The sequence below is a fragment of the Vespula pensylvanica genome, chromosome 5 (genome assembly GCF_014466175.1).
Source record: "Vespula pensylvanica isolate Volc-1 chromosome 5, ASM1446617v1, whole genome shotgun sequence".
Classification (NCBI taxonomy): domain Eukaryota; kingdom Metazoa; phylum Arthropoda; class Insecta; order Hymenoptera; family Vespidae; genus Vespula; species Vespula pensylvanica.
The window spans coordinates 2,823,761-2,839,125 of NC_057689.1; the positions used below are offsets into that span (position 1 = coordinate 2,823,761).

Consider the following 15,365-nt stretch of genomic DNA (forward strand, 5'->3'; position numbering starts at 1 on the left):
TTTTTTTTTTTTTTTTTTTTTTTTTTTTTTTAACACCGATTTTCTCGACTTTACAATTTAATTTTTATATCGATTCGAGATAGATAGGGGATTGAGGATGGGATGGGGTGGATTGTCCGTTTTTTGTTTAAACGATAGAAGAAAATTTTCGATTGAATAAGTATAAATGGGTTTCGGTATTACGTCCCATCTCGTCTTGCTATAATCCCAAATGAAAATACTCGAACGGGACGACGATGTGTTCTTTGTGTGTATGCATGTATGTGTATGTGCCTGTATGTGTATGTCCCGAAAAGTTTTTTCTTTTTTTTTTTTTCATCTTCTCTAGATTAAAAGATATATCGTAAGGGAGGGGGAGGAACAGATTGAATCGCTCGATTCCATACCCCTCGCTTATATAGATAAGTACTTTTGTATGTGCTCTAATGTAAAGCCTACTTTCATCTTGAATATCGTACTTACACACATACACACATGTATGTATGTATGTATGTATGTATATATTTTATCCAACGATCGAGATGAAATATCTTATTGTTGTTTTCCTTTTTTCTTTTTTCTTTTTTCTTTTTTCGTGTAATAAATTAATGACAAATTTAATCGACGTATATTGAAAATTAATTATGAAGTTCGATGCTGAAAGGATTCTTTTTTTCCTATTTTATTTTATTTTATTTTATTTTATTTTATTTTTTTTTCTAATAATTCTTGCAATAATTCGTTTTTAATAATTCATATAGGAATTAAGATAAATTCGTTCGTGAAATCTTTTGTAAAAATTAATATGGAATTTATATGGAATCTTTATTCTTTCTCTACTAACAGTAGATATTTTAACACCCTTCCCTTCTTCTACCCTTAGCCCTGAAGAGAATCTCTCTTCACGGTGCATCCTCGTACATCCACAAGTAAGTAACACCTGGTCCGCTGTAACACCCTTGAACATCCTGGTACCTATCGAGGACACGCCTCGGGGGCCCCCTCTAAGTGTCTATTAATTTATACTCAGCATGAGTGTGAAATCGATTTGTGTTCGCTCTCGATCTACTCTCAATAAATCTACAGGAGCATCGACCCTAATACAACTCACGATGATCATCGAAATCTTTTTCTTCAATTATAATATATATATATATATACATATATATATACACACACACATATATATGTATATATTAAAAAAAAATAAAATAAAAAATTATTATAATTATTCAACATTAACATATGAAAATACGACGTTTGTTTTATGATCTCCCAAATTTTTTACACTTAGCAAATATGTATAACGAAATATTTCCTTTTTATCATTACGTTTTATACGACATAAACAAAATAATTCAATATCTAAATTAAAATATTTATAATTATACGAATTGTTTGATGTAAAAATAATAATCATAACCATAGTGACACCATGGAATGATCTATTATTTCAAACATATTCATCGAATATAAAAGAAAAAAAAAATAAAAATAAAAAAAAAATAAAAAACATATGGAGAACTTAACCGCTAGAAGGGATACCGCAAAACGTTTCTAGGGTTAGGAAAATAGAGAGAATAAGAGAGAGGGAGGGTTTACGGGAGTTTCAGAGAAAGAGAGAGAGAGAGATAAAGAGTGCAACGCATTGGAGCGTGGAACGTTTTGGGGGTCGTACACTGTTTGGAGGGTCTTCGATGAGGACACCATAGGGGGTACCATCCCCTACATACCGGAAACGGTTTTACCGGATATGTGAGTACATATTAGACAGGTGTTTGATACTTTGTTGCTTGCTTACGTAAGTCCATGAGTCGTAAGTCGTGAGTTCGTGATAAGAATCGTCGATCGATACAAAATCAATCGATTATGAAATCTATCTGATTGGCCAATAAGTATTGTTGGTGTCTGTACTATTTTCTTTTTTTTATCTTTTTTTTTTATTCAATTTTATTATTTTATTAATTAATATTATTAATTATTATCAATCGTATACAATATAACATTCTAATGTTTATTAGTGTTGTTGGTGTATAATTTTTTAGTACTAATACGCTAATAATATTATTTATTTTAGTATGGTATAGTATTTCTTTATTGTTAGAAAAATATTAGGGTTATAGATTATTTCTTAGTATTGGTAAATTATCTTAGTATTCTGTTTATTAACGTCCAATACTATTTTTTAATATTAGTAAATTATTAAAATCCATACATAAATAACGATATATTTCAAGTATCTACTTACAAAAAAACATACGTTAGATTTATTCATTCGTTTTTTTTTTGTTTTCTCAAACTAACAAATAAAATAGTAGATTATATTTTAGATAATCTTACACGCGAAAATCATCGAAGATCCGTCATTTTACTTCAATTCAATGGAAATCTAACGATTGTAATTTAATACTTAGATAGATCGACGTTAAGATAATTTTATCATCCTTTATCATCTCATCTAAGGATCATTATCTTCAACGATATGTTCGTTAAGAGTCATTCACGTTACATGTTTTTCTTAGAACATATGCGACTATATGCACGACCTCATAGAAAATTAATCATTAATCATTTCTTTCCTTTTCTCAGACATGCAAATACGGTATTAATTTCTTTCAATAGGAAAATATTACTATATATTGAATATTATTATTCTGATATTGCATAGAACTAAATCGTAACGCAATCTGCAGTTGTGCGTTAAAGTAAAAAGAATATATTATCTACGGTCGATAATTTAGATCTCTGTTAAGGAATTCTATCCAACATATGATAATCGATCTTCTTAGTATATCATGATCTATAATATAAATATCTGCTGATGAAATAGAATCTTTCAGAAGAAATAAATATCAACGATATCTTCGATTTTTATATTGATATAATACAACTTATATATCGATATAAATTTATCGAATTATATATATATATATATATATATATATATATATATATATAACTTCTTTTTCAAAATAAAGGAAAGTAAGAAAAGAGATAAAAGAAGAAAATAAAAAAACGAAATAAAAAAAAAAAAAAAAATCGGGCTCGTCCGGGATTTGAACCCGGGACCTCTCGCACCCTAAGCGAGAATCATACCCCTAGACCAACGAGCCATCTTGACCAATTGTCGATGAATATTGAAAATGGATTGACATTTTAATAGAAACCGGTTTAAAAGAAAAGATATGATCGACGCTTTTGAAACGGACTTATCTTTACGGTGTTGTTATTATTGTCGTCGTCGTCGTCGCCGTCGTCGTCGCCATTATCGTTGTGCGTGCATGCGTACGTACTTCTAGAAATAAAATAATCTCTCGTGCTTGAGTTATTCCACGAGCACGACGAACGAAGTGTAAGATGGCGTCAGAAAGACAGCAGCAAGATTTTAATAGGAGTGCATTGACGATCGACGGTGAGCGGGTAAAAATTCGTTCGTGAATTGATCTGAACGTACGATAAAAAAGAAAAAAAAAGGAAATAGAAAAAAAAAAAGAAGAACAATCACGAGGAAATCGTAAAAAAAGAAAGATCATGAAAAATCGAACAATTCAAATTAAAGTTAAATCGAGTTCCGAGATTTTTTCTCCTGTTTCTTTTTTTTTTTTTTTTCTAGGCTTGCTACACCGGACAACGAGCCGAAAGAATCCCTGGTGGTTTGGTCCGTGTAGTTGGCTATGATTGCTTAAGTTTGGATCTTTCTTACAACGAATTAACCTCGGTCATGGCATTAAAGGATTTCTCTAGATTGGAAGAATTAATATTGGACAATAATCGGCTACGCGATCTAAATACATTACCTTCTATGCCATCTCTGACCACTTTGAGCCTGAATAACAATAAGGTTGGTTTTAAACGCATCGTGCTTCTTGTTTCTTTCTTTTTTTTTTTTCTTGCTTTTTTTATCATATCATAATATATTTCCCTAGATACGATTTTTTTTTTTTATTGAAGTAGTAGAGTTGATTGTTACAATTAAAAATTTATTTATTTAAATATCCATTTAAATATTAAATGTGTGAGATGAAATAAGATAGATAGAGAAAGATATATATATGTGTGTGTGTATGTGTGTATGTGTTATGTGTGTATGTATATATATATATAGATTGAACTTTTTATAGTTGGATATAAAACAGATGAATATTAAAATAAAAAATTTATTTTAATAGCCACGTGTTATTAATGTAAATATGATAGATTAAATAAGATAGATACACAAAGAGAGAGAGAGAGAGAGACGCATATAAAATTGCAATGATTTTGCATGACGACATTGTTATTCCATACGAGATATATACCTATTCAAATCGAAAAAGAAACAATATCGAATATGGAATACTTGATTGCACTCGAGACACGCATTCGTAATTTCTTTTTTTTCTTTTTTCTTTTTTTATGTCAGATCACAGCGTGAAGGAAGTTCTCGGTCATTCACCTTATACCTCCGCTATCGTGACACTTCGATAAAGTTTATCGATTATGTGACTCGCTGTCTTTTGTTTTCAACTCTAATTGTAACTTAGAATTTCATTACGTTCCAATTCAAATAATAAATATTTCTTATATATTTCAAAAGAAGTGTCCGACAAACTTAATTTTGCATTTGATAAATTAAGAAAGATAATAAAATAAATAAATAAATAAGATCGAAATAAATCGAAATAATTTGTTTGTAATTGAAAAAAGAAAAGAAAAAAGAGAAATAACTTATTCGAAATTCTACGATGAAGTTCGTCGATGAAATTGTTTAATATCGTAGAAAAGATTTTACATGATTTATATAAAAATTATATAAAATCCTTTTACACTATTCTTTTCCTAATCAATAATCATATATAATAATTTTTCATATAAATAATATATATATATATATATATATATAATTTATCATAAAAATCATTATTATATAAATCGTATGTAATAAATAATGATCATAGAATAAAAAGACATAAATAAAGATGACACATGATAAATAAAAATTATTAACGATATATAAACATTCGTTAATAATACATGTGATATAAATATGATTATAATTTTTTTTCAGATAACGGATATGGACGATGCATTAGAAAGGATACGTGAATGTTGTCCGAATATCGGTTACGTGAGTCTTTTAGGAAATCCAGGATGTCCCGATCAGCTTACAAATCCAAATTCGACCGACGAGAATGATTACGAACGTTACAGGTTATATGCGATTTATACATTACCATCTACTTTGCGTTTTCTTGATTCACGCGTAATCACTTGGAAAGAAAGGGACGATGGAAAAAATCGTGGAAGATATTTGAGAACGGTTAAAGTGTTCTCGAACAAAACGAATAATAATTTAATAAGCGTACCACTTCCTGATGAATTTGACGACGCTTATTTCAATATAAGATATACGCCATTGCCAATAACGAATCGTACGCCTCAAGATCACAGAGGTAATTTGTTTATATAAATTTTCATTTCAAGTTTTTGCGTATATGTAGATCATGGTCTTCTTCTTTTTTCTTTTTTTTTTTTTAATATAATATAATATTTACAACGAACGTACGAACGATCTAACGATACGTCTGGATCATATCTTTTCATAATTATTAATTCATATATTTTCTTTCTCATTTTCCTTTCCTTATTTTTTGTTCTTTCATGTTTTCCATACACCCACACACACATACGCGTACGCATGTGCATGCACGCATACACCTACGCACATAGGTGCATTTGGAAAATGCAAGTATCGTTATTCTGGCAAAAATTCCGAAGGCAACAGATTCATCTTCAACAAGGATCTATAAAATCGAGAATGAAATTATGGTAAAGTTAAGAATGATCTCTTCTAATCACTTTTTAGTAATTTATTCGATGATAATATTAATTCATATGATTTCATTGAACACTCTTTTGTTAATTTTTTTAAACTTATATTAAATGTCGATTGATCTAAATATAAAGACATAGATGGAATGAGCGAATAGAAGGAGGAAAAGAAAGAGAGAGAAGAGAGAAAAGAAATATAATCGATCGATTTATCGCAAAAACTTCCATCTTTTTTTAATAATATTGGTCCTTAATGTACACAATGTACTCAATTACAACGACATTATTATATACGCAACAAATTCAATTTATCGGACGATTCGTATATCGAGAAAGACAAAAAAGTGTCATGCATATTGTTTTATTAATTATTAATTATTGTTGTTATATTTTTCTTGTTTCTTGCCGCCGCTGTTACTGCTGCTGTTGTTGTTTTATATCCATTTTTTTTCTTTTATTTTATTTTATTTTTTTTTGTAATACATATTTTAATTCAATATTTGACACGCACACGCCAATCTACTCTATTTTATCCCATGCGCACCATACGAATCTCTATATGAAATATATACTATATATATGTATGTATGTTTATATATATATATATATATATATATATATATATATAATATGTATATGGTAAAGGCAGTTTATAGTTTATAATCGATAACCCTGTTCTTTAAAAAATTACACTACACGACAGAAACTATTCGCGCCTTAATGCGAATTGGTATCTCATATTTTTATTACTAATACGTAATATTTATCGAAGATACCCTCTTCTACAATCATTTTAAGTACGAATACATCGACTCAGCCTTTCGATTTGTTCCAGTAATCAAAGATATGAAAGAAAAGAAAATAATAAAATAATAATAATAATAATAATAATAATAATTATTATAATTATAATTATAATAATGAACGTTATTTTGCAAAATGTTTGTCTTCGATGTAGAAGTATAACAATGTTCGAATAAATTCTTGCCAATGACAGAGAAAAAGACAAACGTAGAAAGAGAGAGAGAGAGAGGGAGAGAGAGAACACTTGCAATTGCAGCTACAAGTCTCTTAAAACATTCTTGAAAGATTATAATTATTTTATAATATATATATAATATATATATGTATAAATATAACACATCTATATGTATATTATTTATGTATATATATGTATATATATATATGTAATATATATTATATATATATATATATATATATATATGTTTGTTTTTTTCTTTTTCTTTTTTTTAATATCGGGAATCGATCATATTTAATAATCCCTAAACATACCGTTCCGACATTAATATAAATTACGTGTCGGATTAGACACGAGGATTAGATACGAAAAGAAATTATTTTTATTTCTCGTTTTTGCATTAGTTTCGCATTAGTAATTGCATTAATATTGTATTGTACATTCTGGAAGCATCTCTTTCTTTTACAAAGAAAGGAAAGTATATGTGTGTATGTGTATATTTGTTTGCGTATACATGTAAACAAACGACACGATATCGTGTTCCAAACGGCGAGAGTTTATTTATTTCGTTTTTTAATTTTTATTTATTTATTTATTTATTTATTTATTTTTTTCTTTCTTTTTGGCACTCTCCTCTTCACCCAACTTTTCTCTTATTTACGAAGAAAGCAAATGTAGGTAAAAAAAAAAAATAATAATAATAATAAAACGAAAAGAGAAGAAAAAAACAATGAAAAAGAAAAACGAAACAGAAAAGAATTTTTGACATTTTTTATCCTGAATTTTTTTCCTTCTCTCTCTCTCTCTCTCTCTCTCTCTCTCTCTCTCTCTCTCTCTTTTTAATTTTTTTTTTTTTTTCCTTTAATTCTATCGTCCGTTTGAAACACGTATATCTATCACGCGGCAGCGCTCTTTTAATTCGATCGTATCGATCGAATCACTTTTATCGATACTTCTTATTGTAGTGTTATTATTAATGCTTTATAACGTTTCTATATATATATATATATATATATATATATAGAGCTAGTTACAAACCGTCGAGAGATTGCAATTTTCGTCGTGTTTTTTCGTCACGTCATCGTAATTGGACGGACAACAAGTTCGACTCGGTTTATTTATTTATATTACATACGCATTACTAATTTTTACTATATCGTTCGTTCGATCGTATTTTTCTTTTCGTTTTTGTTCTATTCTCCATTTTTCTTTTTCGTTCCATTCGTCGTTCCGTTTGTACGAGTACACGACGAGTACATTGACGACAAGAAAGAGCACAACGATTCGATCCTGTTTATTAGTTTCTTGCATGTGAGAATAAAAAAATCCTCCTCCTCCTCCTCCTCCTTCTCCACCCTTCGAAAAAAAGAAAGAAAAAAGGAGAATAGCGTTCAATATTATTTTCTCAATATTTTTTCCCTTTTTTTTTTTGCTTTTTCTTCTTTTATTTTTTTGTTGTTGTAGTGTTTTGTGATTTTTATTGTTGCTGTTGTTATTGTTCTTCTTTCTTCTTTCTTCTTTCTCTTCCTCTTCTTCTTCTTCTTCTTCTTCTTCTTCTTCTTCTGAGAACGTGATTAGGTGTGTGTAAGCGTTTAGAAAATAGATCGACGTATAATATATGTATATATACATATTATATATGTATATACGTGTCGATCACACATAAAACGTTCTCATTTCATATCGTAAAAACGTACTTACACCACGTTCGTGCCTTTCAAAGGGTTAACTTCCCTTCTTTCATATTTCTTTTTTTTTTGTATTTTTCCTTTCTTTCTTTTTCTTTTCATTTTCGAAGAGAGCGGAAGGGGAGGGGAAGATTTTTCTTTTTTTTTTTTTTTTCATTCTCCCGAAAGGCACTGATTATCTATCATCGAGAACGAGAACGATTAATCTCGCTTAATCTATTTACACCGATTAGCTAAAACTAAAAGAAAGTTCGAATTAGTTTTGACTTTAACTCGAATATATGTACGTAGGTAATAGAATTACGTATTTTTGCACGTCTAATACATACATAGATATAACTTCGATACTCTAATTGTTTCGATGATGAAATTGGCTTTTAAGAACCATTATTGGATTTCCCATGATTGTGTAAATTTGGCCTCAAGGTAACAGCACCTTCTACCCAAAAGTTAGGCCTCTCGAGCATACTTTGCCAAAGAGACAATTCACGTCCTGTAGCGTCCATCCAATCTACCGCCTTCCCATAATGCTTTCCTATAATTAAAAATATTTTTATTTATTTATTTATTTATTTATATATTTGTTATTTTTTATTTTTTTATTTACATACAAACTAGTCGAATAGATAATGTTTATGTATGTATAGCTGTAATAAGATATATACGTGTGCATAACATACCTGTACCAAGGTTGAAACGTACACCGCCTAAAAATTCGTTGCTGGCGATACGATCGTGATCCCATACCGTTAATTCGAGTCCACGCTCGGCTAACTCTTGCAAACTTACGTCCTTGTAGACAAATGTATGACCCCAAACTGGTGAACCACCTGATCGACGAATTACACCAGTTTTTTGTTTACCCGATCGACCTTTGTCTGGTAGCAGGTAACTAAGAAGACGAATCAAAATATTTATGTGATATATATCTATTTGTGTATATGTGTTCGTGTGTTCGTATGTATGCATGTATATGAATACGTTCAGCAAGTAGAATATTTCAAACTATAATCAATGCTGTCTTATTTATTAATATATTGATTTTTTTTTCTTCGTTTATATATATATATATGTTTATCAAATGAAATATTTGAAACTATTATATATCGCGAAATCAACAAATCGCCGGCTTATTAAAATATAAATCGAAACGAAGAAAAGAGTTGAAAAAAAAATAAAAAAGAGTTACCTTTTGCAAAATGGATCACAAGTCCCAGAATTCTTAGCTCTCGTTTGCAAATTTCTGGCCTCTTTAACAAGAACGTGCAAAGCACCACGACTCCAATTTTTCCTCGATTTCGAAGCACCCTTGTGATCGGAGCCCAGCTCACGTTCCTGTTGTTGTGCGGGATCAGGTGGTACGAACTTCAAGCCGACGATTACTTCACCTTTGTAAGCGATTGGATCGTCGAATGGTTCTGTCTATACAGATAATATATTAACCGTTGAATAACGGTAAATTTATTTTATTTTATTTCTTTTCTTCTTCTTCCTTTTCACTCCTCTTCATTTCCGTCTTTTTTTTTTTTTTTTTTTTTTTTTTATTCTTTTCGATTAACGCAGACATCATCATGTGCACATGATGCAAATAATCCAACTTTTATTTTCTTTTCTTTTTTTTTTTTTTTCTAAATTTACATACTCCAAGATTATTTCTGTTGTTTTGTTTTTTTTGTTTTTTTTGTTTACCTTTGAATAAATAGAAGAGGAGGAAGAAGAAAGATTAGAAAATGAAAAGATAAAAGAATTCCAAGCAGAAGCGTCCAAAAAAGAATTCTTTTTAGCGTTGCACAATAGAAGCGTTTAATAACGGTGCAATTTTATCAGTCGTAGTAGCACAGTGGAAAAATCGTCGTCATGCTCGAGATATGCTCGCATTATAATTGCATACAACGTGCAAATGTGGTTCGTAAAGAACTAACGCATTTCGAAAGGTGAAATATATATATGAAATATATATATATATATTTATGTATGTACGTACGTACATATGTATGTATGTATGTATGTATGTATATATGTATGTATGTATGTACGATATCTTATGTTATGTATATATAGATCTTCCTCGAATAATAATGTTCAAGTTCAAACACAACGATCTACTGAACAAAATAACAACGATAGATTATTATTTATATATCGGATCTATGGATCTCGACACGTAATAGCACTTACTGTCGGTACTTGCGAATTGCGTTATAACCATTGAACGCAGTTAGATCCAAGAAAACTGTTATAAACGTAAGTATATAGGGTGGTAAACGAACGATTATATGATAAAACTTACTCTTTCCTGAAGTGGATACCATCTTGGGGTTGGGTCATCGAAAATTTTATTCTCCAATGGCATTCGTACTTCTCCGAGAAAATCATTTCGTCCGAACATGTCCGAGTGCCATACTGTCAGCCATAATGTCCTCGTCTCCAAACCGCTCAGGCTCATGTGAAACTGAAACGCCATGTTTTGGCGAACCATCGAAAAAATCTAATTTTCATGCAGGACACGATACACGCTAACGAGCAGGTGTTTCTTTGTTTGTTTGTTTGTTTGTTTTTTTTTTTTTTTCGATCGTCACCATCGAGCTTTAATATCGAAGAAGAGAGAGAAAAAGAGAGAGAGAGTTAGAGAGAGAAAGAGCACGAGAGCTCTCGATTGAGTCTACGATTAATATTTTTTTTTTTCTAATTTTTTTTTTATCCTCGTTTCTCTTTCTTTTCCTTTTCCTTTTTTACCTCACCTTCAAAGTCTCGTTGAATTCCGGATTTAACGTGTGCTTCTTCACTTTCGTCTTGCGTTTACCGCTTTTAGATTTATCCGGCAGGAGATAGACCTTCACGTATCTGTTTTAGAAAATAGAAAAAGATAAATGAATAAATAGATAATTATATCAAAAAAAAAAAAGAGAGATAAAATGACGACGAAGGAACGACTTGAAAAATTGTAATTGTATTTATTTCCCATTTTTATTCTTTTTTTTTTTTATCTTACTTTACGAGAGGCCTTCTTCTTTGTTCTTTTCTTGTTTCTTTTTTTTTTTTTTTTTTTTGAGAACTTACGGATCGGATCGCTTTCGTTTGACGTCGACTGGAGCGAGATTCTTGCATTTAGTAACGTGCACCTCGAACGTTAGATGCTTGTAATCGTACTGTAATGCAAATTCGACTTCGCCGGTAACGACTACCGATCTACAGCACCTTCCTTCTCCAGCACCACTGTAAACCGATACCATTGAATCCGAGCGTGCCTAAAATATATCGATCAAATAAAAGTTAACGATACATCCTAATTGATTTATAAATAATAAATTTTTTTGCTTTAATAAATAAATAAATTAATAACTATTATATATATATATATCTTTTTTTCTTTTGGCTATAGCAATCCAACAAATGACTATTATTTTTTTTTCTTTTTTATTTTATATATATATATATATTTTTTTTTAAATATCCGCCATCGAAACAAATATAAAGGTGAGAAAAACTTGGAAAGGAATTATTCGAGTTCGTTGTTCGTTCGCTACGCAAATCGGTCGGCATGAACTTTCACTCGCGTTTCGCATTCGAGTTTTATAGGCGTAGAAGAGACGCACATACAGGATGATGACGTGTAATACTCACTCCAAGGCTGGACAAAGAGGCACGAGTAGCGAGATGTCCAGAATGCAATCCAGGATCCATATCGTCCATATCCATGACCGTGTGACTAGAAGCAGCACGCGAACCAGCCCCGATGATTGGCGTACTGCACGCCTCTGATAGGCTACTTCCATCGTCTATAAAAATATATAGATATATAGTTCCTCTAGTTTTTTAATTTTATTTTATTTAATTTTATTTTATTATATCTTATTAATGACGCAATCGAACGTTTTAACACACCACGTTGTTTCTATCGTATAGCTCGAATATAATCACCTCGTCATAATTCTAACAAAATAATTAATATTCTGAAATTTTTTTATTAAGTGAAAAAGATGAATCGTTTATTATTAATTTAATTAAAACAAAAAACAAAAAGAAGAAAGAAAGAGGAAAAAAAACTAACTCGATTGGATATCCTCGTGATGTTCGTTATTAAAGTGATCCTTCGAATTGTTATCAAATATTTCGATATTATTGCTATCCGATAGAAAGGTAACGTTCTTTCTATCCTTTTTCAATATCATCGATGTTGAATCATTTAAGATTGGTTCGGTATCGGAATAGAACGATCGATCCTTCTCCGATAATTTTCTTTCTCTTTGATTAAGATAAAAAACATTTCCCTTGGGATCGAGATCGAGACTAAGGGAATGATATATTATTTTGGTCTCTTTCGACGTTTCGTCTTTAGAAAGAAAGTTTCGTCTTCTCAGAGATAGTTTCTCGTTCGTTAAAAAATCATCCGAATGTTCCGTATCCTTTTCGTTTTCTAACCTTTGTCTAGACTTTGTCGTACTCGACGAGGAAATACCATTATTCTTCGAGGATGACGACGAAAAAGTTGTGGACGTAAATGGATACGGTCGGATGCAACAAAAAAAACAACAATCCGAAAAACGACTCGTAATTCGTTGGACACTATGGGATGAACACTTCTCCGTTTTGATATTCGTGTAACGAGAAATTTTAGACATATTTCGTCCTTTCGAAATTGAGACTTTCAATTTATTTTCAAGCTTTGCAAATTTTCCTTACTTTCCTCTCTCTCAAAAACTTTTTTCCAAATCGCGATCAAGATCGATCCGATGAACGAACGGATAAAGTCAAATCAATTCGTGATAACACTTTTCTCTCGAAATTCTTATATAAATATCTCTAATAGTTTCTAATGTAACAATGAAAAAAAAAAAAAAAAAGAAAGAAAGAAAGAAAGAAAGAAAGAAGAAGGAATAACAAGAAGAAACAAATATCAATTCGTACGATACAAAAAGGAAAAATAAAAACACTTTTTCCTCTTGAAAATTGATCGATGAGAAATCTCTCCGATGTATGTAATGTAATCGAGGACTTTCGATGTCTTTTTTTTTTTTTTTTTTCAGAAAGAAAGAAAGAAAGAAAAAGAAAAGAAAAAAAGATCGAGAATATTTTTCTCTCTTTGTCCAAAAGCTTCCTTCCGAATAAAAATCATGATCGAGATCGATCAACAACGATAAACATTAAGTCACACTTATTAATTCGAAACATTTCTCTCTCAAGATCCTTGAATAAATATACTCTAATAATAAATGATTTCTAATTTAAACAACGATAGGATTTTAATAAACTGAACGTATAATTGCACGTATAGGAGCACGTAAACACACTCGGTATTATGCTCTTAGTCAAGAGAGCAAACTGTTCGTGGTACTAACGAGCTCTCGTTTGGTCCGATGGTTGTTTCTTATAATCTACCAGACGGAACGAGAGCAACGATAACGCTGATTTTCGTTTCCTGTCTTTTCTCTCTTTCTCTATTTCTTTTTTCCTCTCTCTCTCTCTCTCTCTCTCTTTTTCTCTCTCTCTCTCTTCGTCTTTTTCATTGCCACGAACAATCTGTTAACTTCTATGTTCAAGGCCATGAAAGATGACATCTCTTTCGAAGTTTATCCATTTTTCTACCAGAACAATTACTGTAATAAAATTTACACCTACATGTGAGTGTGTTTATATATATATATATATATATATATATATATGTATGTATATGACGAATATATTGAAAAAATATGGCGAATCATTGAATAATATCTTACGAGAGATCGATAAGAAAAACCAGTCTTTTCGATTACTATGAAAATCGATGAGTACATCGAGATTGATTGGAACTATAGGACGATAGGTTCTTTCAATAATATTTTTAAAAGATACAATCAATATGATTTTTACAATATGATTTAACAAGTTTTTAGTCATGGCCGATATATTTTTATACGACGAAGGGATGTTTAAAGTGGACACGTATGAAAATATTTTAACAATTATAACTCGTCTTGAAATTATAAACCGATCGAAGAGGATGCGATATTTCGATAAATCAATTAGAAAAATCTTTAACGTTTATAATCTTTGTACGAGTACTTGCAGATACGAGACTACAATTTCTACGAACGTCGTTGTTCGCTGAGAATCCATGTCAAGGTGAACTCTCAACGCAGCGCATCTAGTACTTTCGGTGAGAAAGTTGCCTTTCGTCATTTACATAAAGACGACAGGGGATCCGTGAGTATTATTATTATTTTTATTATTATTATTATTGTTATTATTATTATTATTATTATTATTATTATTATTGTTAATATCATTATTATGTGTTTATTAACACGCTTCACTTTCAATTCTATGCATCATGAGTGATTCATCTAATAATATTACTCTAATATATACATTTTATATATATATATATATGTATGCATGTATTAGAGATTAGATATTTAAATAAGAAAAATAATACGCGTTTGGTTTTCTTTTTTTCCTCTTTTTTTTACTTTTTCCTTTTATTTGTCACGAAAAGTAATTACTCAAGCATTCTTTTTTTTTTTGTCCGTTTCGTTCGTCGCAAATAAATAGATAACTATAACGATCGTCGAATTTAATACTCTCTTTTTTTTTCCTTATTGTTTTTAACTAAAAGAAGCACTGAAAAGTTATTTCGTTTAGATCGTAGATCGTAGATCGTAAAATATTCGAAATATTCCGTCTAGTATGTTCTAATAGAGTTCTAGTAATATACTCTCGAGGTATGGGAACAGGATTATATATTTCTATATATGTATGTATCTATCTGGAACGTGATATATAGTAGTACTTATTTACGCACGGGAATACCTTTAGATACATAAATACATACATGTATAATATATACGACAACAAATTATATATATATATATATATATATATCTGTGTGTGTGTGTGTGTGTGTGTGTGTGTGTGTGTGTGTGTGT

At 30.3% G+C, this 15,365-nt stretch overlaps 2 protein-coding genes and 1 non-coding gene across 7 annotated transcripts in view; 1 reads left to right on the forward strand and 2 right to left on the reverse strand.

The window, feature by feature from the left end:
* Positions 1-3,020: 3,020 nt before the first annotated feature.
* On the reverse strand, positions 3,021-3,092 carry Trnap-agg. Its single transcript has one exon. It is a non-coding gene; the product is annotated as a tRNA-Pro (tRNA).
* A 32-nt stretch (positions 3,093-3,124) lies between these two features.
* Positions 3,125-6,823, forward strand: LOC122629359 (leucine-rich melanocyte differentiation-associated protein-like). 2 transcript variants are annotated; one of them, XM_043812732.1, is made up of 5 exons: positions 3,125-3,399; positions 3,593-3,820; positions 5,027-5,411; positions 5,689-5,787; positions 5,932-6,823. In XM_043812732.1, exons 1-4 carry the CDS (start codon positions 3,337-3,339, stop codon positions 5,766-5,768), a joined length of 756 nt encoding a protein of 251 aa, XP_043668667.1. In that variant the 5' UTR covers positions 3,125-3,336; the 3' UTR covers positions 5,769-5,787; positions 5,932-6,823. The 2 variants fall into 2 exon arrangements, with proteins under 2 accessions (XP_043668667.1, XP_043668666.1); XM_043812731.1 differs by having other exon boundaries at positions 3,126-3,399; positions 5,689-6,823.
* A 1,450-nt stretch (positions 6,824-8,273) lies between these two features.
* The window catches only part of LOC122629342 (serine-rich adhesin for platelets-like), a 30,563-nt gene continuing 23,471 nt past the window's right edge, over positions 8,274-15,365 (reverse strand). For 2 of the 4 annotated variants that reach the window (XM_043812699.1, XM_043812698.1), the window contains exons 8-15: positions 12,082-12,236; positions 11,518-11,705; positions 11,199-11,301; positions 10,748-10,909; positions 9,647-9,879; positions 9,138-9,349; positions 8,787-8,992; positions 8,274-8,696 (exon numbers count right to left, since the gene is read on the reverse strand). In XM_043812699.1, coding sequence (XP_043668634.1) covers positions 8,835-8,992; positions 9,138-9,349; positions 9,647-9,879; positions 10,748-10,909; positions 11,199-11,301; positions 11,518-11,705; positions 12,082-12,236 — 1,211 coding nt within the window. In that variant the 3' untranslated portion in view covers positions 8,274-8,696; positions 8,787-8,834. Of the gene's footprint in view, positions 8,697-8,786; positions 8,993-9,137; positions 9,350-9,646; positions 9,880-10,146; positions 10,691-10,747; positions 10,910-11,198; positions 11,302-11,517; positions 11,706-12,081; positions 12,237-15,365 lie in introns of those variants that run through there. The other 2 variants (XM_043812700.1, XM_043812701.1) reach the window with 2 other exon arrangements.

Bases quoted from the DNA above. Each gene is read 5' to 3' on its own strand.
- LOC122629359 (XM_043812732.1), top strand. From the start codon at position 3,337: ATGGCGTCAGAAAGACAGCAGCAAGATTTTAATAGGAGTGCATTGACG. The intron at 3,400-3,592 runs GTAAAAATTCGT...TTTTTTTTCTAG, and splicing joins TGACGATCGACGGTGAGCGG to GCTTGCTACACCGGACAACG. The intron at 5,412-5,688 runs GTAATTTGTTTA...CTACGCACATAG, and splicing joins TACGCCTCAAGATCACAGAG to GTGCATTTGGAAAATGCAAG.